The sequence below is a fragment of the Poecilia reticulata genome, chromosome 3 (assembly GCF_904066995.2).
Source record: "Poecilia reticulata chromosome 3, P_reticulata-male-v2, whole genome shotgun sequence".
NCBI classification, from domain to species: domain Eukaryota; kingdom Metazoa; phylum Chordata; class Actinopteri; order Cyprinodontiformes; family Poeciliidae; genus Poecilia; species Poecilia reticulata.
The window spans coordinates 4,021,875-4,047,435 of NC_088832.1; the positions used below are offsets into that span (position 1 = coordinate 4,021,875).

The following is a 25,561-nucleotide window of genomic DNA, read 5'->3' on the forward strand; positions in this document are numbered from 1 at the left end:
AAAGTGAAAAATGAAAATATTTCAAACAATAAATAATTCTTGTGTGAAATAAAACACAGTGGAAAGTATTATACAAAACATAATTTTGAATCAAAATGACAAAAATAGCATAAAAACACATTGATTGTAACCCGGGTCAAAAAAAAGACCCAGTCACGAAAGACTGTATAGTCAGTCACTCACGCATCAGAGGGTTAAGCATAAGACACAAAACCACAAGGAGAACAAGAGGTACCGCAGAGGCTAACACTCAGGCAATGAAGGCGCAGCACGGTTAATGAGGGTTCATGATCTGCAGCTGTGCCAGAAACCCTTAGTGGGAAAGGCAGCTGCAGGCTCCACTCCGCCCTCTAGTGGAAGCCTGCAGCTCAGCAACGGTCACTTGAACAGCACATTTCACCGACTGATTAAGGTGAAATGTATCACATCGTATAAATACTGCATCATCAAGTCTACTTGGAGGAAAGCTACTTAAATATTTTTTTCATTCAACATGAGAAAGTGTATCTGGAAGTGTTTAATGACAACTGCAGCATAAATATGGATCCCAATGTGTTTATTTAGCAAAAAAAAGTGTCTCCCACACACAGCTAAATCAATTTACATTAAATTACAGTTTATAATGGATATATGTTCCAAACACAATCATAGGAATATTAAAAACATACAGGAGGTGCATTACCTTATTATTTAAAAAATAAATAGTCTAAAAGCTGCAGGACTTAGTTGACAACTCATGGTTTTTGAGATTTCAGTTTAAATAATGACAAAGCATGTTTGCAATGTTTTAAAGAAAAAACATCTTTCAAGTCTGGACTGTGATCAAGGTTAGTAACAGTTTTAGATACTGCAGGAAATCTCCATTTTCCTCTTTGAGAGCAGCAGGCTAAAAATGAATAGATGTTAAGTACAACAGCATGTCACTACAGAATGCTTTGAAATATCATGTGACCTATTTTATAGACACTGGGCAACACATACAGTATAAATTTTTCATTAAAATGATGTAGTAGAGCTTTTCAAGTAAAATGCTAGGCCTATATTCTACATCAAAGGTAAAATATACAGACACTGTTAATAAGGGCTTACAATATGTAGCCCAATTGTGAACTCGATATAGTTTATCTATTTTTCTCGTTCATTTTTTTCTGATTATATAGCAGGAAGTTTGACATATGATGTCAGGTGGTTACAGAATACAGTCACACATAAGGATTCTTAACAATTCTGTTAAGCTCAATAAATGGAAATGATCAAAACATCAACACAAACACTATACTGCCAAAAATACTGGGCCACATTACTGAATTCAAGTGTTCCAATTACTTCTACTGCAACAGATGTATAGAATCCATGACCCAGGCCTGCTGACTACTTTACCAAACGTTTCTGCCCTCAGGAGCTCAGTTAACCAGGCCCTTGTTAGGGGGCGTCGCTTTGTCCAGAGGGTCTGGACCTTCTGCTATTGAGAAACGATTTCTATTGAAGGTGTGGACTCTATTTGGACCCTAGAACCCTACAAATGTGTTCTCTGTAGTGATATGTCATACCTCTATCTGACAATCTAGTTAGTAAGTCTGGAGTTGGCAGTTGCGAGGAGAAAGGTATTTGCCTGTCTGAACTGAGTGAAGAGTAATAGAGGGGATCGCTGCATGGCAGACCTGACCTCAAAACTTTTGGGATGAATTAAAGAGACACTTTGACGCAGTTCTTCTCGCTCAGTATCGGTTTCTGACATAACAAATGTGCCTCTGGAAGAATGGTCAAAAACTCCCAAAACAGGTTGAAGAGACATTTGGAACAACATATCAAATTTGGTGAATGTCCCACAAGCTGACATGGATGTGGGGGAGAGGAGCAACTACGTTTGGCAATATAGTGTGTGATTGGACTTTAGAATATATATATATATATATATATATATATATATATATATATATATATATGTGTGTGTTTGTATGCACACCTGCGTGTGTGCGTGCGTATGTGCATGTGTGCGCGCGCGTGTGTGTAGGTGTCCGTGTGTGTGTGCGAGTGTGCGTGTGTGTGTGAGAAACTGTGAGGGGTGGGGCAAGTTGGCAATCTTGAAAAACAATTTCAGACACAGCAGATATAATGAATATAATACAAGTTGGTACACACACCAGTATAAATAGTGTGATAGCTATATGCATAATGTGTGGTTATGAATTATAAGGAAAAATATGCACAACTTCATCTGGCTGTTTTGCTTGGTTGAAGTATGAGACATCATTTTATGGTTTCCTCATGTTATTGCAACAATAATGTACTTTTGTAACAAACATTTCACAAACTACCTCTTAATAAGCCACTTTTTAAACAAAATTTTCAATCCACAGTCTAACAATTTTGGTACAAAGTTTCTATGGAAACTAATTTTCACATTCATAATTTGAAACAGATTTAACTATGATACACTACCTAATGTAATGTTGCCACACTACATCAAGTAGTGTGGCAAGATTATGGTTCAAAAAAACTTTGGAAGCATATGATGGATGTACAAAAACAAAGCTTATATGAAGCTTCAGCATTTCAAATGTGTATTTTTTGCGCTGGCTGGATCACAGTAACACAAGGTGAAACCTAACCTGTTGTCTGTGCAGTCCTTTCACTCATTCTTTTTCCGACAATATTTTCTACAAACTAAAACTGAAAAAGAAATTATATTATTCAAACAGAAGCATTGATACTTTTGTGGTAGGATCATTTGACATTAGATAAGTCAAATAATTTACTGACCAACATCAAAAGATTTATTTGAATGCCACCATTTGGACACTTTTAAGAGGTGGCAAACTTACCACTTCTTAAAAATGTCCAAATGTTGGCTTTTAAATAAATCTTTTCAATCAAGTTCTTTCAGTTTTTATTCTCTGTATCTACAACAGTCAAATGTGGGAGGATGTAAAGGCTTACCACTACTGCTGGTAGCAGGATGTAGTAATGTAAGTGTAAGTAATGTAGTAAATGTAAGTGAAAATTTCAATGGAAGCAGATGTTGAAGGTCGAGGTCAAATGTCTAACTCGCCCATATTTGACTCTGCCTTCAACAGCACTCTGCAGTCTGAATGTACAGAGTTAAACATTTAATTCATGGTGAAGTCATAGGAATTTGGGGAAGTAGTGAGCCTGTGAGTCCATCAACATTTCCCTACACCCTCAGTAGAATACTGCAGTCAGTGTGGGAGAGGCAAACATTAAGACTGGGAAAGATTTACTTTAGTTTATCTTAAAAATGGGATTAATAGCATGTACATATGGGAGATATAGCCAAATGACTAGTTTACATCTTTACTCCAACTAACTAGGTAGTATGAAAGAGATAAGAGCAACAGTAAGAAAAACAACAAGTAAAGATAGTACAACTTAAAATATATAAAGTCAATAAAAACATACAAACTTAAACATGGTCATGGTTTTTCAGGAGCCATATTAGGATGTTTATCAAAAGAGGTTGGGAGTTAAAGTTCCGGACTTTTTCAGAAATATATTTGAGGTATGAGATAGACAATACGCTTTAAAAGTTGGAATGCTGAGGTTCAGCATAATAATAAAATATTTTAGAAACCAATACAAAATCATTATATTTCATAATGTTGTCCCAAATCATCACACATATTTTTAAAGTATCTGACAATGATAGGATTATTTGTTTTGTTTGTTTTTTTAAGTAAAATTAATTTACATCTGATTTATAAACTGTTTTATTTAGTTTTAGTGTTTCTGTCAACACACCTTGATCATAAAATTAGAGCTTTAGCAGAACTCTGTAGAAGCTGAGTATGAGACGAGGTAGTTCAGTCCTTTAAATTAAAAGGGTCAAAGCCTCAATCATTGAGCCAAAACAGTCCTCAAACTTCGCCTCCTATCTAAAGGTGGGTACAGCCATCAGTGTACAGGGGAAAAACACTGACTTGGGTGTAGAGACAAATAATTGACTATGACCACAATTGCCTCTTTCTTCAACTGCATGCTAGTGTTGGGATGAGAACAGACAAACAGTAAGCCAGGGGACATGTCTACCTTTGGGCCCAGAACATCTATAGTTTCACCTGAATCTATAAGGCAGAGTCAAAAGCCTGGCATGGAGTCCATCTTTTTACTGAGCTCCCAACTGACCCCACACTGGACTGAGCAGTCAGGAGAACCAAGCTTCAGGAAAATAACCAGCTAATTTCAGCAAACATTCATGTACTAGTACATTTTAAGCTTCACACCTGTTCACAACACTCTAATAAGGGTGCTTTACGTGTTTAATTTGAAAGCCTGGCCTAAAGAAGACAGTGGAATAATCACAGCTTTAAGAACATTTTATCCAGAATGGATAATGGTTTGCTGAAGCAGCTAACACAAAGAGAAAACTGGCTGTTCAGAAGCTGGCTAAGTGATTCATTCTCAAACTGAAACCTCCTATTTCTCGTAGTGCTGTCCATTCTCAAAGACTATATTTGTACATTCTGTTGCTAAATTGAATTTGTCGTGTAGATGAGCAAAGAACAGTCATAACAATCATAACAACCCATCTGCTCATTAAAATCAGCAACACTACACTAGGGGTGAATCTAGAAAAGCATTTATGGGCTGCAAAGAGAGGAGTAGGATAGATTGTGGGGCGGCTCCATATGGCAAACGTAACGTGTTTATATAATCACAGTCAATCACAGAGACGACAATCAAATGTAAACTGGAAGGTTCCCAAATTGAGACAGAAGTTATGGTATAGTTCACACCACACCAGTCTGACGCTTCAAGTTTGACATGTGTGCACTTTGAATGGAGATTGTCGAGATTGGTCTCATCTAGCATTTGCGCATCTGGTTAGCGCATTCAAAGTCTATGCAGAGGCGCGTCAAAATCTCTCTAGCTGTTGTTTTCCGTTGACGGCCTATTTGTCTGATGCACAAGATGCTCTTGGCATAACAAACGCTCAAAACACTCCAAACGGTTAAAATAACGCTGAACTAGACGCGTCAAACGGGCCACAACGGGTCCTCGACGCGCCTCCGTTTGCGTTTGATGTGAACGCACCATTACATTTATACTGTAAGCTATTTGGCTGCTTCCTCAAAGTGCTTACTGTTTCAGATTGTTTGTCTTCATAAAACTGCAAAATCATCCTGGACTCCATTCAACTGCAAGTTAAGCAAAATAATGTGATAAGTCAGAATCTTTTAGACTGGAAGCTTTAGAGTGGGGAGGCAGCCGAGCGTTGAGGTATCTGATCGCATAACACTTCCCAATAAACCAAACCCACCCAAAAAGAATATGACAAAAGGTGTCCCAGATGGAACTCGTTAGTGAGTAATGTAAGATCATACATTGTTCTTAAGCTTGTATACTTTATTGATTTCTTTTGATTTGTTTTTAATCAGTGGCAGTTCTTCTCTATTCTGGGTTGTTTATTTGAAGAAAGGCTTAGTAAACACAAAGACTAGATTAGATGTAATTGTGTAAATGTATAAATCAACCATAATAATATAAACAATTGTATTCCAAGATATCATGTTGAAAAAAAAGAAAAGCCTTTATTTGAATTCTGACAGCTCTGTTATTAGTGCTGACAAATGGAAAGCCCAGTTTTGCCCTCATTTTCTCCTCAGGTTGGATTCTGGAAGCTCTTAGGGTGCAACTTTCTCACATACACAAAATGAGAGTCCAGCACAGAGACGGAGGTGATGATTGCAGTCAGTGATGGCTGAACATGACAAACCAGGTACTTGATTCAATTCTCCAACATCATCACGAAAAAGAGGGATCCTCCTGGCATGTTCTCTCCTTCAGTGCTCTTCCATGAGCAGCTGGTTCTGCATGGACAAAATTAAGCATTTAAAATCAATAAAATGACAAAGCTCAATTTAATTCAATTCCATTTACTTTATTTATATAATTACTTTTCACAACAACTCATGTCAAAGCACTTTACCTAAATAAAATGTCAAATCAATCAAATCATACATACATTCTAGTTGATCCTAGTAATCAAACAATGCATGAAAGAGTTTATTATTCAAATTGAGTAAAAGGTTTCCACCTAAAGAAACGCAGTACATTCCATCAAGTCACTGACATGCAGCACTGCCTCCTCCTGGATGAGCATGTAGCTCCATGCATTGACTTTGCAGCTTACACCGAGCATGTAGGATCAGTGGAGAGAAACAAAATTCCCTTTAACACATTTGTCCTGTATGGAGTCTAAGTCCATATCACAAATCCCCTTACCTTTGATTTTTAACACAATTGTAATGTTGTTGTTGTTATTGGGAAATTGTGTGTGCCTTAGTGAGTGAAATGGAGAGTCTTTGTACGACAACGAGTCCTAAATATTTGGAGCAGTGTCACCAACTTTTAGATGTGTCCCTGGTCCAACACTTAAATCAAATAACTGAATTACTTCCTCAGTACTTCCAAGTTCTCCGGGGTCCTGCTGATGACCTCATTATTTGACTCAGGTGTTGAAGCAGAGACATCGGCCCTGGAGGCCTGAAGTTGAGGACCCCTGGTTCCCTGGTCTAGTCCAACAGACCTAGTTCAGGGATCTAAAATCTTTATAATGCGAGAAGCCATCTCTGTCTTCAGTCTAGCAAAGTAAAACTCATTTGGAGCCTCAAACACTTCCTGATATTTTGAAAAAATGGGGGTTGCAAACACTTGAAGCTCAGAGGAGACAGAGCTTTTGTGTTGCTGCTCCCAAATTATGGAACAATTTGTGGATACATATTAGAAGTGTTATTTATTGTTCACTTTTAAACCTCTTCTTACGTCACATTTTTATTTTTGGGCTTTTAACACATGTTGAGACTTTTACTTTTACCTCTGTTGTTGCATTTTATTGTTTCTATTGTTGTCTTTTGTCCTTTCCATATTTTTTGAATGTTTATTTATTTTTATCTGTACAGCACTTTGTTGCAGTTAGTGTTGTTTTAAAGTGCTTTACAAACAAAGTAATAGTAGTAGTTAAGGGATGTGGTTAATCTGAAGCACTTAATGCATTAATATTACATAATGCATATTAATTGAATCTCCTATTTTGACATAAAAGCTTCTCCCCCGCAGAGGTTTACTTAGTTCAAAACAGTGCATTATAATTTCACTTTTCAAACCACTGCGGTTAGAGCGGGCGCCCTGGATACAGAGGCTAAAGACCTGAATAAGGCTGTCCTGAGTTTGAATTCCGTCCGTGGTTCCTTTGCCGCATGTCTGTTCCTCCTTCCCCTGTCACATTCCTGTCAAGTAAAGGCCACTAGTGCCAAAATAATTCTCATATAAAACAAAAAAAAAAACATTGTGATGGATGTTTGGATAAAACCAAGGTAACTGATCTGGGTGTGCTATCAGGACATGGAGTGGGACTGTGAATCTAAAGGAGCTCCTCTTTGCTTTTTACTAGGACGTCCTGTCATTGACTTTTATAGAACTGCCTTAAATATTTGTAATCCGAGCCTATCCGGTCACTACATGGACATTACAGTTTTGTGACTATTCCAAAATGAAGCACATACCAGCAGTGGACCAGGTTAACCTGCCATTCTGTCTCATCATCACTTTCAGCTAGTTTCCAAGAAGTGGAAAACACATGCCGATCAAAGATTGAAAAGAGCTTTTATAAAGGGCTACTGGCAGCTCAAATATTTGCATGTGATTCGATTGATGCTTTGTTTAAAAAGACTAAAATGTTTTTAAAAAGTGATTAGGACCCCCACCTTAGCGTCGGTAGTCTTTTGGATAAAGTTGCTGTCGTGGTCTCCTCCCTCTGAGTCACTCTTTTGGTCTTCATCTTTGCCATCCCTTTCCTGGTCATCCTCTTCAGATGAAACCCTGGACAGTTTTGAGGAGTTCTGTGAAAGACAAGCACATCATGATCTACCCGGCGTGTTTCTCAACATAAAATCATACTCAGTTGGAATGTCAGTGACTTTAAGGGTACGTTCACACTGCCAGTATATGCAACCTCTATGTGTTCTGCAGTGTGAATGGGCAAATGACCTGAAAGTGTCCCGCATGCGCAGTAGAGGGCGCAATAGCGTCAGCATTCTCAGTGTTCTGCCAACTGCCATAAAAAGAAGAAGTAGTGCTCAGTGTTTGCGGAACATGGAGGCTAACGGTGGACTTAGCTTACATATTTGAAGTTGTTGTCCGGCCAGAGCAGCATATTAACAACTTAATCCTCATTATAGTCTGTCATGGTTGTTGTTTTTCTTCCCGCTTGCACGTATCAGGATACAGAATAGTGAGATTTGTTGAGAATCAGTGATGTTCAGTTCGGATGAATGCGGCCTGGACGTTAGGTCACATTTGAATCGGATACGTATCGGATATGGGTCACATTCGAAAAAGAATCCGACCTGTGCTGTTCAGACTCCCATGAAAAGATCAGATACAGGTTGCGTTACGCCAAAAAAATCGGAATTGGGTCACTTCAGGCTGCAGTGTGAACGCAGCCTAAATCATCTTCTTACATACAAGAATCATTCAATCATATATGTTTGAATTGACTATATATTCCTATTTTGAATTCTGATCAGTTTGTCTTGTAAATTACATTGAGATGATATCTGCCATGAATCAGCTGTTTAATTGATTGGAATAGAATTACTAAATTTATTTAATATTGCATGTGTTATAACAGGAGTCTATGTGCTTAAGTAGATTTCAAAGATTTGCTCTTTATTGTCATTGTCATATGGACAAGAGCAATGGTAAAGTTAAGATAGCAAAGATACATTCATGAATATCTGAGAATTAAAAATTCTGTAAAACACCAGCAAATATTGGAACAAGTAATTTCATATCAGCTGTCAACTTGATAGAACCTGAACATAAACAGATCCAATTTTCCATTTTTAGAAAGTTTTTTCTATTTACAAAGGAATTTGGCTTTATTATCAATGTGTCTGCATATAAAATGCTGAAGACAAATTGCAGCTAACTTTATTGTCTACATCCAGTGTTTCTTAGAGACTATGGCCTGAGTGTTTCAGGTGTTTCCCAGCTGCCACACAGAGCAGTGAAAGTCCAGATATTCATGTGTCTGTTTTGAAGATTTCCTTATTGCTTATTTACACTGCTTAGATCTTGTCATATCAGTCTGGAAATGTGACTTCCCTCTTGTTCAGAAACTTGAGCTAAACTCAAATTTTATGTGAAACATTCTTCATTTTTTCTTGTCATGAAAACTTAAAAACAGCAAATGCATTTTCTAACCAAGCAGTGAAAAGTCACAGCTCAGCTCTTACAGCAAGGCACTAAGTTAAAATTCATAGGGACATCCCAGTGAATGAAGGCCAAAAAACCATGGGGAAAACTGAGAAAGGCAACCATTTGTAGAACTAAATCATTCCCCAAATACAGGGTGCTATATTCATGATTTAATGACAATACTAATTTTAATCAGACAAAAATAATGTGAAAATCGTTTTCAAATTATTTTATCTGTTAAGGGAAAACATTTTTACTCATATTTTATTATATGAGAGCAGTGCTCCTAGAAAGCCTCACATTCCTTCAAATGCACCACATGTGCTCTGCACAATGGAGACCAGTTGCTAGGCAACTGTTGTTGCTAAGTAAGGGAGCTGAATGTGAGTGACTGCTTCCATTTACAGCAGAAATAGCAGGTTTTTTCCTTTTGGCCCTGAATCCTAACAAAGACAGACTGTAATAAAGAATACAAAATTAGTTAAGTAATAACTTAGTGGCAATGAAGACAAAAAATGAAGACATCAAAAATAAATACTGTATCATTCATACATTTTGAAAAATGTAAATAGTAACATTTTATTTATTTTTTTAAAATGACTGGGCGTGGCAGTGGCGTAGGGTTAAAGTGTCTTAAATTTTTATAGAACCATTTGTGCCAAATTAATATAGTTCTCAGAAATGTACACAGTCAGAGACTATCAATGTTCTGTAAAACTCACTGTACAACTCTGTACAAGCAATACAGTAAATTGCTTTTCAGTCATTTGAGTTGATGCTCTCAGCACATTTACAGTATTTACATTTCTTCACTTGGTGCAGTTCACTTTCCAAACAGTAATAACTGAGGTCAGTTTCCTCCAATGTATTATAGGCCTGGCGGGTTGCCATGCTTTTACGTGGCTCACCTATATGGACATTTATATGAAACCCCGTCTGTGAGGGAGCGGGGGGGGGGAGGGGGGTATATAAACCCCCCCTCACAGGCGGGGGTTTATATGCAAATTCTTTGTAGAATTGAATTAATCAATTCTACAAAGAATTGATGAATTCTTTGTAAAATTCATCAAGTTGAGACTTCCGGTTTTGTGACTGATGGAGTAAGACGTGTTGGAGGGAGCTCCTGCAAATTGCTTTTTCTATAAGGTGCATTTGGGCTTTTTTGTGTACTTTGCCTGCCCTTTAAATTTTATAACGAGTCTGCTACAGCTCAGGATGCCTCCAAAGCCCAAAACTACGAAAAATTCGACAACTACAGCGGCGAGGCCTGGTCCCCCACCCGCATCCCCGCCTCGGCTTGCTGAGACCGATCCACCGTGGGGCTCAACTAGTGGGCGACCACCTTCGGAAGAAACTTCTACATCTCGGAACGTATATTCCCCGGACTTTAAGGTTGAACTCCTCAGTGCACTTCGTGAAGAGATGGTGGGCATTTTCAAGACTGAATTGGAGACGGCGTTGACTAACAATCTGACCCAGATTAAGTCGGAGCTGCAAGGCGTGAAGACCGAGCTAAATGCTAGCATTGCGGCTATCAGGTCGGAGGTGGATGCATTAAGGGTGACTGTTGCAGACATGGAGGGACCGTTGACTTCAGGCACTCAGGGGCGGAGCCAGAAGGGGGGGCGGGGGACCCAGTGCCCCCTGTCATCTGATTGGCCCCCCTAGTCGCCCCCCCAGATGATTGACATGTAACAGCACCAGGTCATTCCTGTACATTATTTGGAATAATTCTAAGCCAATCTAATATCTGAAGAAGAAAAACAATAATAAATATATGAAAAGAAAATGTATAAAACTTTATATAAGTCCATGTGATGACATAAATAAATAGATTTAGATCAGGCGCGATACCAGCCTCCTTTATACTCATAACAACAAGCTGATATTCTTCTCCTGGATGTTTCAGTTGTGCTGCGCTGTGATGCAACTCAAAGGCTAAAGTACTTCATACCTGGTGGTTCTTACACACCAATAAGTTATTTATTGATCCTCCGCAAAAAGAAAAAAAACCGAAGAGGGGCCGACAATGTTCGTAGTTTGGAGCAGAGGTGGCGCTGGAGTTTTTTCGTTGCCCGTCAAAGAAAAAAATCATTTTATTTCCAATTTGTAGTCATCCAATTTGTAGTCATTAACATTTAGTATTTCTCTGCGAGAACGTTTTTGAAATCAGGTAACAATTCACAAAATAACGTGATTAGAAGACGGCAGAACTCTGATCGTTTCCTGATCCCTCGGCGGGAGAAAAACTCAGCAGAAGCGGATCAGCTCACTAGACGCTCCAAAGCCTCTGGTCCGTTAAAGCGACCAGATCAGAGGTGATTCTCTGACAGATATTGTTCTTATAATGATTAATAATGAGCTCCACGATGTTCTCTGTGCGTAAAGTTGAAACTGTCTGCGCACCAAGTGGTCAGCTGCGCTTGATCACAGTCTGGACAGAAGACGAGGGTGAGGAGGGAATCTGACATATTAACTAGGTTAAGTTTTTACTGGTTTTGTTTTTAAAACACCATTAACTAAACAGTGTAACTATATATTGTATATTTGGCGTTTGTCATCTCATGTGTGATTAATTGGAGCGTAACGGTGGAGCATTTATGCGCATTTATTGTCCAGCGCACTGCGCTTGTTTCCGTCTAACGAATCTGCACTTTAATTTCTTTCCTCCCTCAACAGTCAGCTGCTACTCCTCTATTTAAACTACAATAAGTAGATCAACGCTCAGCTTCTCAAATTCTTCCTGGTCGCATCTGCAGAGAAACCTGCGCTGGTTTATCAACAGTTGGATCTGTCTGAACCAAACCGAACAATTGAACTCTGTAAGATTTTTCCTTTTTTTTTTTTCTTTTTCTTTTTTTTTTTTAACCCTGTTCGCAGTTCGGGCGTGCGTTTTTGCCAGGATTTATTTATTTTATTTATTTATTTTTACATGGTTTCGCTTCTCCAAAACGGACAGATGTTACGTCTGCCGCGCTACTTCTGAGCATCGCTCTCCTTCTGGGTGCGGAGGGTCACGTCTTCACCTCCATTTGTTAAAACTGTGGGGCGAGTTACGTCTAATTCTTCGCAGCAGCGGAGCCGCGTCCGCATTGGTTGTGCAGTGCACTGCGCATGGATCTAATTAACTTCTGCATCTTAATGTATTTCCTCAAAGTAAACTGCCGGCTCCTCTGTTTAGACTGTAAATGGATAGCTCTACATTGCATTCTCTTTAGTTTTCTCTGTTCTGTACTGGAGACTGGAGTTAAAGGCGCCGTTTCAACTAAAGGTTTGCAATGAGCTTCCTAACCAAGGTGTCCGGTACATAACTCTTCAACACGCTGTCAGCTCCCGGTGAGAAAGACACATTTATTTCAGTGTCCATGAGATGATATTCAGAAAGGATTATTTTATTGATTGATTTTAGTTGCCTCTGTGATGAACTCTTTGCGTAAAGTCTGTCATGACTCCATGTGCACCAGTCAAAGGTGTTAATTATAACCTGTCAAATGACAGAGGGGCTTAAAAAAATGACCAAATATTCAGTTTGGTTATTTAAAAAAAAATAATTATATATATATATATATATATATATATATATATATATATATATATATATATATATATATATGTGTGTGCGCACACACATTTAAAATTTTGCCCCCCCCAGAGGTAGTCCTGGCCCCCCCAACTTTAAAAGTCTGGCTCCGCCACTGCATGCACTGATGATGTGGTCTCACTCATGAGCAATTTGGAAAAGCTTTCGGCGCAGGTCCTTGCTCTTGACAGTAAATGTGAAGACTTGGAGTCAAGATCTCGGCGTAATAACATTAGAATCATAGGACTACCAGAGGAGCGCAACCCAGTCAGCGCAGACACGATTTCCACCCTGCTTAAAGACGCCTTCGGCCTGGAGAAGGTGCCGGTTGTGGACCGGGCGCACCGATCTCTACAGGCCAAGCCGAAGCCAGGTGAGCGGCCCCGTCCCATAATAGCTCGTTTACATTATTACTCGGACTGCGCCGATATTTTACGACGTGCCAGAGCCCAGCAGTGGGTAAAAGTGGGGGATTCCACAATCTCCATCTTCCCTGATTTTACAGCTCGGACCGCGAGAACCCGTGCAGCCTTCAACGATGTCAGACGCCAGCTAGAGAGGTCCCAGACGTACGGTTTGGGCTGCTGCATCCAGCTCGTCTCTGCATCACTAGAGGAGGTGTCACGAGAGAGTTTACTTCACCTGTGGAGGCGGCTGCCTTCGTGAAAACACTCAAGATAAAATAAAACTGGTCTCACCACCAGAAAGCTTAATTCTGGTTCTTTTGTAAGTATAGCTGCAGCCAGATTTCTCTTTACTCCGAAGTGACTTTTGGCAGTGATGGCTGTAATGCACGTTTGAATTACTTCGTTCTTGCATAGTTAAATTTGTTGTGAGTGGAGAGCGGGAGGCCGCTCGTATTGCTCGGTCCAGGCCGGCCGGAGGCAAAAGAGGGTTAGGCGACATGTAATGTATCTGTTCTTATGTTAACACGTGTTGCAGGAGCTCCAACTGAGTTGGGGTGAATTGAGGATGACTGTTGGGTACAAAACCTTAAGTTTAGTCTTTAGGCTCATGACTCCATTTGGAGTCTGCACTGGTATCCCATCGTTTGGGGATGGGGTAGTGGTAGGTGCTATCTGGGGGAGGGATGAGGGATGTGGGATGTCAGTTCAGAAATATTGTCTTTTTTTTGTTTGTTTTGTTGTTTTTTGTCGTTGCTTTTTGTCCTCTTTTTTCTCATCCTTTGACCTGGTGCGTGGGGGCAGATTCTGGTTGCCTCACCATTGTTAACGCATATCTCACATGGCTAATGCAGACAACTCAAATGTAAGATTTATCAGCTGGAATATTCGAGGTTTAGGGGGTGCCGTCAAGCGGAGTAGGGTATTTTCTCATTTAAAGCGTTTGAAACCTGACATTGTTTTTTTACAGGAGACACACATGAGGAATAAAGACCAGTTTAGACTAAAGTGTCCTTGGGTTGCAGAGGTACTCCACTCTAGTTTTAATTCAAAGGCTAGAGGGGTTGCTATCCTGATAGGTAAATCTGTGCCACATTGACCAAAACCATCTTAGACAGAGACGGCAGATATCTCATAGTTTTAGGTACTCTATTCCAGGTACCCACCCTGCTAGTCAATGTATATGCTCCTAATTTTGACAATCCATGTTTCATGAACAAGTTGTTTGAAATTCTTCCTTCTTTGAATAACTGTGTTTTGATTTTTGGAGGGGACATGAACTGTACTATTAATCCTCAGTTAGACCGTTCTAAACCTGTCCTAACCCAATCTTCAATGGCTAGAACCCTACATAGTTTCATGCTAAAATTGAGGATGTCAAACATTCAGAAGCTTACTTCTGAGTTGGAATTGGTTGACCAACAGCTTGCAACTGCCCCTTCTGACAGTCTTTCAAAGCATCGCTTGGTCTTACAAACTAAGTTGGATCTCATTACAACTGATGAGGCAGAGCGCCTTTTGCTTCATTCTCGTGCTAGGTACTATGAATATGGCAACAAGCCCAGCAGATTGCTAGCTCACCAATTGCGCCGACAAGCAGCTTCACGTTTACTATGTTGTATTAAAGACTGATCGGGGGTCCTGCAGGAGGACATGCAAGTCATCAATTCTGTTTTTTCATCATTCTACGAGTCCTTGTATAAATCTGAATTCCCATCGGATTTGACTGATATGCACACGTTTCTAGACGAGCTTCAGTTTCCCCCTTTACACTCAGAACTGATTGATCACCTAGAATCTGGTCTGACTGTTCAGGAGTTAAATGCTCCTTTACAAAATATGCAAAACAGCAAAGCTCCAGGACCTGACGGGTTCCCAGTTGATTTTTTTAAAGCATTCCAAGCCAAACTTATTCCGTTGCTTCATTCTGTCTATGTTGAGTCTCTGACACTCGGCTCACTCCCCCCTTCGCTAAGACAGGCTTCTATTAGCGTTCTCTTAAAGAAGGGCAAGGATCCTGACCTTTGTACCTCCTATAGGCCAATATCTTTAATGAAGGAGGACACAAAGATTCTAGCAAAGGCCTGGCCCAGAGACTTGATCGAATTCTCCCGACAATTATCTCTAAGGAGCAAACTGGCTTCATAAAGGGGCGTCAACTCTATTACAATGTTCGCACCTTGTTAAATGTTGTTTATTTGAGGGAGACTACGGTAGCGCCCGAGGTTGTCATATCAATTGACGCTGTAAAGGCATTTGATCGGGTTGAATGAAGTTACCTGTTTGTTGTTTTAACAAAATTTGGATTTGGTAAAAATTTTATATCGTGGATACGCCTTCTTTATACACTGCCCTGTGCCTGTATTATTACCAATAACGACCAATCCAGATACTTCTTTTTAAATAGAGGTTGCAGACAGGGCTGCCCCCTGTCACCCTTCTTGTTCGCACTTGCAATAGAGCCTTTGAGCATTTTTCTGAGAATTTCCCCCAGTGTTAATGGAATCATCAGAAATCATACAGAATTAAGGCTATCGTTATACGCTGATGATTTGCTTTTATATGTCACCGATCCAATAGGAACCTGCCCCACAATTGTTGAGTTCTTTCACAGATTTGGCCAGTTCTCAGGGTATAAAGTTAATGTCGCCAAGAGTAAATGTTATTCTGGGAACCATTTAGCCCTGCAGCTAATCTGATGTTCCTTTTAAGCTGATGTTCCTTTTAAGCTGTGCCCTTTAGGTTTTCAGTATCTTGGGGTCAACATAACCAGATCTTTTAAATCTCTGTACTCTAAAAATTTTCTCCCGATCTTAGTGGACATTAAAAAAGACTTTCAAAAATGGGGGTCCCTCCCACTCTCATTAATTGGGAGAATAAGTACTGTTAAAATGAACATCCTGCCAAAATTTATTTTTCTTTTTATATGTCTACCTGTATTTTTACCAAAAAGTTTTTTTTAATTACTAGATTCGGCTATCTGTCATTTTTTGTGGAATGGCAAAACACCCAGAGTAAGACAAAAAATACTTCAGAATTGTACGTTTTATGGTGGTCTCTGCCTACCCAATTTTCAGTTTTATTACTGGGCAGCTAACATAACTACAATTGCTTTCTGGTCCAATCCAGTTGATATACCCTGGTGTCAACTAGAAGCACATTCATGTCCCTCAGCCTCACTTTTGGCTTTGCTTACAGGTCCAACCTCTGTGAATCCTGCTGGCCAAACCAATAACCTCATAGTTGTAGATACCTTGAGTATATGGTTTCAGTTTAGGAGACAGTTTAAATTTACAGGCCCCATAGTCTGACCCCACTTTTAAAAAACCCGGTGTTTACACCTGCTCCTACTGACCTGACCTTCTCCTTATGGCAGGATAAGGGACTAAAATGTTTCAAGGATTTATATAGGGAAGGGTTGTTTCGCTCTTTTAGTGATTTGGCTTCTGAATTCAATCTCCCACCCTCCCATTTGTTTAGATACTTCCAGATAAGGGCCTGTGCAAAATTCTTATTTCCCAACTTCCCTCACCGACCACCTGAGCAGCCGTGGGGCAAACTTACACAACTTAACCCCCTGCAAAGGTCTTTAATTTCAAAGATTTATAACTCGATTCAATCATATGATGTATTTTTAGCTACAAACACTAAGAGAGCTTGGGAATTGGGGCTGGTTTTTGATGATCAATGGTGGGAGGCTGCCCTGACAGCCATTCACAAAACTTCTATATGTGCCCGCCTGAGCTTGATACAGTTCAAAGTAGAATTCAGATGTCATTATTCAAAAACTAGGTTGGCACAGATCTACCCAAATGTGGTGGATGTTTGCGACCGCTGAGGAAGCTCACCCTGCAATCTTGCACATATGTTTTTCACATGCTCAGCCCTCACAAATTTCTGGCAAATTTACTTTCACACTATGTCTTTTGTACTTTCGAGAACTATTGATATTTCAGCTCATACTTGTATCTTTGGTCTCCCAGAGCGATATAGTCAGTACTCCGTAAGAGAGTTGGAAGTGATAGCTTTTACCTCTATGATAGCTAGGCGCCACCTTCTCTGTAACTGGAAATCAACTAGAGCTCCATCCAGCACAATGTGGATAAATGAGGTCATGTCCTTTATGAAAGTTGAGAAAATTGAAAATTAGATATACAAAAACCGGAAACTTGAACAAATTCTACTCTAAATGGCAACCATTTATTGAGTTTGTTGCTTCAATGTAGAAATGTAACCCCACGCACCCAGCTTTCCTTCTTTCCTTTTTTTTTGTCTTTACTATTAGTTTTATTTCACTGCTTTACTATTGGAGGTGTTCGGTGTACGTTCTTTGTTCTTGAAAACATGCATCTTAAAGTCAATGATCTAAACAGTTTGTTTATGCCAGCATTCTTACACCCAGGAATTTGTAAACACCTTTGTTCCATATGGAAAAATTTCAATAAACATATGAATAAAAAAAAAAAAAAAGCAATTCATCAAGTTAGGAACCAAGTTTAAATCCATTGCGTTTGCTCTGCTCGCGCAGCTCAATGCGAGCGTGCAGTGAGAATATTTCTTTATGAACAAAGCACCATATGTGTCGTGTGCGTTTACGTCTCAGCATGCTGATTCTACCTGCGGTGATAAAGTTTGAGTTCCTGGTTAGCCAGTGCGTCAGTGGACCAGGGGTTCAGCACGCGGAGGAGCTTTCGCACTCACCTCCATGCGTGTTGCGTGACTTATTTATTGTTTTGATTTTGCTTTATTTTTTTCAGCGATACAATGCATATCAATTGCTTTGTCTATTTGAAGTCTTACTAAGCTTACTAAGATGCATTAATGAACAGCTACAACTCAAAGATTTAATTCATAGTATCAGATGGTAACAGATGAGGATTGTTCTTTGAACTTTTACAAAGTAAACTTGCCAGCTCCTTAAAATCTTAAATTTAAATGTTAAACAATTTAAAATCTTTTAATTTATCTATGCTGAAACCATTAAATCAAATTTAGCAGCACTGATATTCTCTTATTCATTTATGCCTTGAGTCGGTTTTAAATGTGATCAGCATTACATCATGTTTTCAGATCCACTAGCTTATGACTTAATTTGGATTTAACAGAAGTGCAAATTATTGATATTTATTTTAATTGTATTTTATTAATTTGTTGTTTTTAAGATTCTATAGTTGTTGGTTTACGTATTGTCGGCAATGTCTTCCAGTAACATAATTACAGAGTAATATTTTCTTTTAATAAACAAAGGCAATTTTAAAAGGTCAATTTTAACATTCAGACACTCTGTACTAGACTTTTTGAATTATGCCCTAAAATAACACAAGTGTTAAATATGGTGTCTGGTCATAGCTATAAAGTCGACTTCCATTTAATTTACAACCTGCATCTTATTGTCACATCATACCTTAGAAGAGGGTATTTTTTTCCTTTTGGATCCAGTCTTGTCTTCCTTTAACTTTTTCTTGTTATCTTCTTCCTGAACAGAGTCACCGTCATCACCCTCACTGCTGCCATCGGCCGTGTTTCCTCCCTCTTCTGTTTCTGATGAGCTCTGCTGCATGGCCTGTACATCAGACAGTATAGGTTAAGACAGGCTTGCCTTCCTTACAAAAACAGGCTCTGCTTTGAACAGTTCTTTATTTGTACCATTAAACATGCTGTTTTGCAACCCCATTGTGTAGTTATTCTGTCTTTCCTTTGAACCAAAGATGATGCAAGCTGCCAACTGACCTGATAACCTGTGAACTTGACTCCAGGATTGTTTTCAATCTCCCACAAGCCTTCATTGAAGCCTTTTCTCTTGTTTGACTTGCCAAATTTGTCTTTATAGTCTTTGTAGGGCAGAAGATCCTTTGGACCTAAGAATGCACTAAAAGGGAAATTTAATTAAAATATGCTCTCAAGCATTCTTTTGCTCTCAAGCAAGTATTGAATAAATGTATATGTATGTACAAGTAATTAGTGTGGTGTTCAAATGATTGCCTTAATGGGTGGTATTTAATTTAGGAAAAATGTTAAAATTGGCAGTCCTAAGATTTATTTAAAAAATGAACTTGTACTGAGTGCAGGTCTACTTAGCATCAGAAGTGTGTTTATGGTTCAGCTTAAGATATGAACAAAGAAACATTTATAAAGAACTTTACCATCTTCATGTACCCTTAAAGGTGCAGTCGCAATGCAGTGTCCCCTAAAACTTTCAGTACTCCCCCTCGTTTACCTTATGTTATCATAAAGGTATGAAATTTTGTATACTTGTAGAAAAGTATAAAATAGTCTGAAGTCACCACTGTGGCATATGTTTTGTTCTAATTGAGTAGGATAGATCTCATCTAATCCAGCTCCGAAAAGAGATTCATTCAGTCAAAGATTTGGTGGATGAGGCCTAATTCCTCCACAACGCCTCCAAACAGCCCAAAGCCCTGTTTTGACTGAAGTTTATGAAATCCAGTACTGACAGAAAAAAGCCTCTTGGAGCCATTGTGACAGGCCCGGTGGCATGCGTGGGCATTGTCCACCCACAGAGTGAGCTGTGCCCCCCCACCCAGTAGACTGTAAGCTATTTTTTTACAATTATTTTTACCTCAGCGTGGCCAACTTTCTGTTATTCCTATCTTGATTTGATGCAGTAGAAACTCTCGCCCTTCCCATATCTGTGCCCTCTGTCCCCCGCACTTCTTTCAGCCGTGACATCCATAACTGTTTAATTTACTAGCATGTTGTAATATGTTGTGTTTTTCCGAAATGCCTTTAAAGGCAGCATGAATGCTAAGATGCTCAAGCCAGTTTTACACCTGTACAGCAGTGAAGGAGACCTGCTGCTGCTGCTGCGCATGGAAACAAACCAGCAAAAGGCAAAGAAGTTTGATAGTTTTTTACCCCCCAAACTAATGGGAGTGAGTTGATTAATGCTGTTGGATGCAGAGATAATGTTAACTAAAGGATGACTTGATAATACCAATATATCACATTAAGCTTGTTAACAAGTATGGGCTACTGATGTTCAAAAGTTGGTAATATGGTTACATTTACTTGAGTAACATTTTGGGAAAAATGGTAAGAGTCCTGCACTGTACTTTTTTCTTTTACTTGAGTAATATTATTGATAATAATAATTGAGTAGATTAATTTAGCATTTAAAGGAATAGACTTCAGAGATTGGAAACATTAGATTTTTAGATTTCGGCAACATATGAGCTAATGTTTATGCAAATTTGAGCATAATTACTCAATATTTTAAACATGCCACTGTATACATCCTTATTTATTTTTGTACTAATAAACATGGTTATTTTATTTGAAAGGTTACATAAAGGTTTGCTTATATATTTATATTAAAGTAAAAGCTTGTTTACTGTGCTCCCCCAAAATAAACCAATGCCCCCTCTGCTAAACTTCTCTGGATCCGGGGCTGTATTGTGAAAACCCTACAGACTTTTGTGGAACAAAGCTGCCATCTTGTATTACTTACTCAAAACAGAGGCTGTGGTGGAAACTTTTGTTATCTTGTCATTAGCTTTACTGACATATTAAACAACGTTTAACTGAAGTCCTAAAGGGGTGCGGGTTATAATGTTTTTATCTTTTTTTTTTAAAATCTCTTTCTCTTTCTCTATTTAATGTCACATGCTGTTTTTATTTTAATTATGTAAAGGACTTTGAAATGTGCTATACAAATAAAATTTGATTGATTGATTGATTGATTGATTGATTGATTGATTGATTGATTGATTGATTGATTGATTGATTGATTGATTGATTGATTGATATGCATAATTTTTGTTAATCTGTAAACAACTAAACTGGATTATATTGAAATTTAAATCAACAGTGTTGCCTAGAATATTTCAAACAGCTGTAATTCCCTTAAGTAGGATCAGATCCAAACCAAATTCGGTGATGATGACTGGGGTATGGTCAAATGCCCACTGCCCACATGGGCAACAATTATTGCTCCAAATATAACAGAAACGAGGGGGGCGAGTCAAAAAGTAAAACACGAAAAGAAAAACAAACTTGGAAGTCATGCGAGCTGCATTTCTGTTACTTTTATTTGTGCTATTATCACAACTTCAGTATTAATGGTACAACTGTCATCAATGGAGGAAATGAACTTAATATGCTTACAAAGACTTGGTTTGATTGGGGACCAAAATTGCAACATTTGTTACATTTTCAGCTGGTGCAATTCTCTTTCATGCTCCACGGTGACAAACGGACTAACCCCATTCAGCAATCTGTTCCCTCCCTTGTCTGTAGTGGAGATGTATCAAGAACCACTGAAGAAAACCACAGAAAAACCTCAAAAAAAGACACTGATCACAGCTTTCTTCTTCATGAAATGTAAACACAAACAGATTGATGTCAGAATTTAGCAATCAAAGGTTTTCTCTTTTGTCTAAAGTTGGCAAAAGACCATGATTCTGTTCTCCCTCTAGTGTTAGACTTGCATGGTTGTTTTGATAGAATACCCAGAATGCCCTGGGTTATAGTCCCCTTCTTGCTTTTGGAGTGTTCTACGGTCCGCTTGGCATTCACATAGATCAAACCGCAACATAGTTCACTTCAACCAAACCGTCAGCTGACAAATTATTCCCTCAGGTACAATCGCTAAACATGTTTTAATAAAAATGTACTGGCATAGATTTGACAACTAAATAATATGAAAATATGTGAGTGAGAAGAGTTCTTTTCATAGTTTGGTCACATTTAAAAGTCTTTTGTGAAAGAAAGGAGAATAGGAAAGAAATAAACTCAAGGAAATATTAAGTCAGTATGCTGACTGATGCATGACATCATGAACTATATGTTATTAAAAACTTTTAATCATATAAAATATATTAATGAACAAGAACTACTTCGTACGGAGACGGTGAAGTTAATTCAGTCTGTAATCATTTGTAGGTTAAACACTGAATCATAAATATTAAATTATTGTGTTTGTGAGTGAAAAACAGTACAAAGACATAATAATATAAGAAAGAAAATATATAGAAATAGCAAATGAGTAGAACGTCAAACTATAGATGTAACAACTGGATGAAAGTTAAATATAAAGCACATTATGTATAATAATAGTTTTCTTGTTTGAAAACAAATAAATGTGCATACGTTTCATGGGTCCCAAAGAAGAAGATTGGATATTTGTTGGCAGGAGGTTTGACCGCTCCTTCTGGAAGCTCATCAATCTGAATGACAGGAAAAGAGAAAAAATCCTAAATGTAATTACACAAGTTAGAATTTTATTCACAGACTGTGTGCAGTTCAGTTTTACTATATTTTATTATTTAATATGAAAATTCTACAAATTAACTTTACAGTTATTCCAAGCAGCTGTATTTACCAGGACAATACAAAGTACCCCACTAGAACGATATGGAAACGTGTGGTAACTGTACTTAATGGTTACCAGAGTTTCCAGTTTCCAATCGCTAATATATTTTTTAAGAAATTCAAATCAGAATCTCTTCAGATTTTTTTTTTAAATGAACTCAAAACATTTTATAGCAAACCTAAGCATACAAACAATTATTTTCAGCACAGCAACTGTATATTTGCTTTCATTAAGTTGTTCAGCAGTAACATTCTGCTTTTTGCTTTTTTTTTTGTTTTGTTTTCTACACTTGAGTTGAATTGATAGTGTTTTTCTCTTTTTCTTTTACGGTAGTTAGATCACATTTTAACCCATAAACCTTATACTCTCCTCTACGATTCCCGAAGAAAGATGGGAAAGAGAACAGCGTTACCTGCTATCCATCTTCTGCTGACACGTTGTTCACAAAATGTTTGATCTTACGTGTTAAAAAAAAGAGCCTGAGTGTGATAAAAGAAAAAAAAGAGAAAGTCGGAAACTACTTTTTGAAGGTAACCTTAACAGTAGTCGCTAAAATGACGCGACAGATCCGTCCGTGTCGGTTGCAGAACACATGAGCGCATTAATTAGGTGCAGGTCTTACCAAAAGATTAAGTACAACGTTTAACATTGTTAAAACAGACCTGGGCTAAGGTAACTACAGGTCAAGTGCCTTATATATTCTGGAATACTGGATACAATTCAAGCACTTTCTCCACTCGTTTGCTGAAATATCTAAAAATGTTGTCTTCACCAAAATATTCGCTTGGAAAATGGTGCCGACAAATGTTCCTTTTTCCTCTGCAGCCGTCATTAGCATGTCAGCAGACAGACTGACGGCACCAGGAGAACCTGCCCCAGCAAAACAGTCCATCCTGCTGAGAACCGTGCAGTCAGCCCGCCGCTCTGTGGAAACGCCGCCGCCTCTCTGCGCTTTCAGCCCGGCTGCAGCACAGACTCACCCTCGCTGGCCAGTGCGGGTATCCCTTCATCTTTGCGAAAACCAGATCTCCTGCCTTGTATTCCCGCGGTCGTGGTCGAGCCATGTCGCTGAAGAAACGCCGAGGTTTGGGCGGACTTGATAATCCTGATCACATTTAACTGGGCCCTAAATGCTAGTCTAAATTTTCAATCATCAAGTTTTTATATGAAGACTGCAGTTTTACATGAAAATAAATAAATAAAAAATGCGGGAAATGGGACCCATAACAGACCTTTTCTCTTACGCACAAAGTCAAGAGTAGATGTAATTGAGAATGGCCTAAATTGGAGTACGGATCCAGTAAGAAAAGCAAAATGTGTCATATTAATGACAATTCATTTCCGGTTAAAATAAATATTTAATTTCCTCTCCTCCTGTTCTTTTTTTTGTTGCAACTTTTTTTTTTTGCCAAAATATGATGAAATATCTGTAATAATAAATAGCTCTTTTAGTTCCCCAATGTTATGAATTTCATTCCCTGTTATAGCTTTTATTTATTCATTTATTTGTTTGTTTATTTGTTTATTTACCATGAGGTGATTTTATAATCACATACACTTAATTTGGTAGCAAGCCAGAGAGGACATTGGTTGTTAAAAAATCTTAAGTTAAATAATTTTGTGTAAAACTTCATAAGTACACAATAGTAGCTATATGTGCTGGTGTTTGAAAAAAAAAGAAGACTTTTTTAGATTTGTTATTATTCTGTCTTGATAGCTAATAAATTTGTCTCGGTTTGTGTTATAAAATACTAAGGAGGAACACCTGTAATGCTATGAAAGTTACTTAGCACTGGCAATGTGGGTTTTAAAAGTCAACTCATATAAAAACACTGTGTGTAAATGCTGTAGATTCATTAGACCTTTGTGAAAACTTTTATGTGTTTTCCATGACATTTCAAGCCCCAGGAGGGGGTAACACAAGTTTTTCTGTTCATGATTCTGGAGTTTCTACCAGTAGGCTTGGGCAGGCAGGCCTAACCTCCATCTCCTCATCAGACGGGGGAGTAAAAAGAGATGCTGCATCAATCAGCCTTTTTTATAGAATACTTTTCATACACTCAGATCAGGACAAAGTTATCGAATCAAAAACAGAATTAAAGTGAGGTAAATAGTTTAAATATAAAGGGTGGGGAAGAGTGCAAATGCAAGGATTTGCATAATATGAAAAATAAATAAATAAATGTTTAATTAATAAAACCTCCAAAGTTAAGTTCCTACACAATAAACATAAATAGCAGATGATAAAATCCAAAATAGCAAACAATACATTTTTAAGTACAATAACCTTTTTAAATGACCAACATTGCCTTTTATTAAGGAAAAAATAAATGTAAAAGGTAACATTTGCTTTTAGGTTCAATTACAAACCAATATGTTTTTCCACCTTCAAAAGCACAATTAAGTTTAAAAAACCTAATATTATTTTTACATTTCTTGTAATAAGTTCTCAAATTACATTACTTGAGGTAACCAAAGTTTCAACCAAATAATTATTTTACATTATGCAAGAAAACTTCCCTCACCTAGTTAAACAAAGATATTTCTGCATTATTTTCTCTCACATTATAAGACATAACTAATTATTTTTAAATTAGAATAAAAATTCTTGATTCAACTTGTATGAACCAAATATCTGATATTGTATTTTATTAAATATCACACTGAATTCTACTCAGAAACCTTTACTTTGAACAGATTTTATATCTAAATAGTATCCTAAATGTGATGTTATGGATACATAATCTCTGCATTTTGCTGGGTATCAATTCTCCTTTTGGCAGCTTCACATAGGATTTTAAGATCAGTATTTACCAGACTTAATGGTCTTATGATTCCACATTTGTCTGGATTTTTCCAGTTTTTCTAAGAGCAATACCATCAATGCACATGTTAGGAATTTGGGTAAACTTTTAGTTTGAAATACCTACACAATGACATCTTGAAGTATCTTAAACCTATTTGTCCATGTAGGGCAATTATAATTTATGACATTCTCAAATATAACTTTTAAATGTTAAAATATCT

The 25,561-nt window shown here is 38.0% G+C and overlaps 1 protein-coding gene across 1 annotated transcript; it reads right to left on the reverse strand.

The window, feature by feature from the left end:
* Nucleotides 1-539: 539 nt before the first annotated feature.
* hdgfl3 (HDGF like 3) lies at nucleotides 540-23,868 on the reverse strand. Its single transcript, XM_008405033.3, has 6 exons — nucleotides 23,515-23,868; nucleotides 22,312-22,388; nucleotides 18,934-19,072; nucleotides 18,608-18,766; nucleotides 7,725-7,859; nucleotides 540-5,828 (listed from the first exon to the last, which is right to left on the reverse strand). Exons 1-6 carry the CDS (start codon nucleotides 23,596-23,598, stop codon nucleotides 5,802-5,804), a joined length of 621 nt encoding a protein of 206 aa, XP_008403255.1. The 5' UTR covers nucleotides 23,599-23,868; the 3' UTR covers nucleotides 540-5,801.
* Between the last annotated feature and the right edge of the window lie 1,693 nt (nucleotides 23,869-25,561).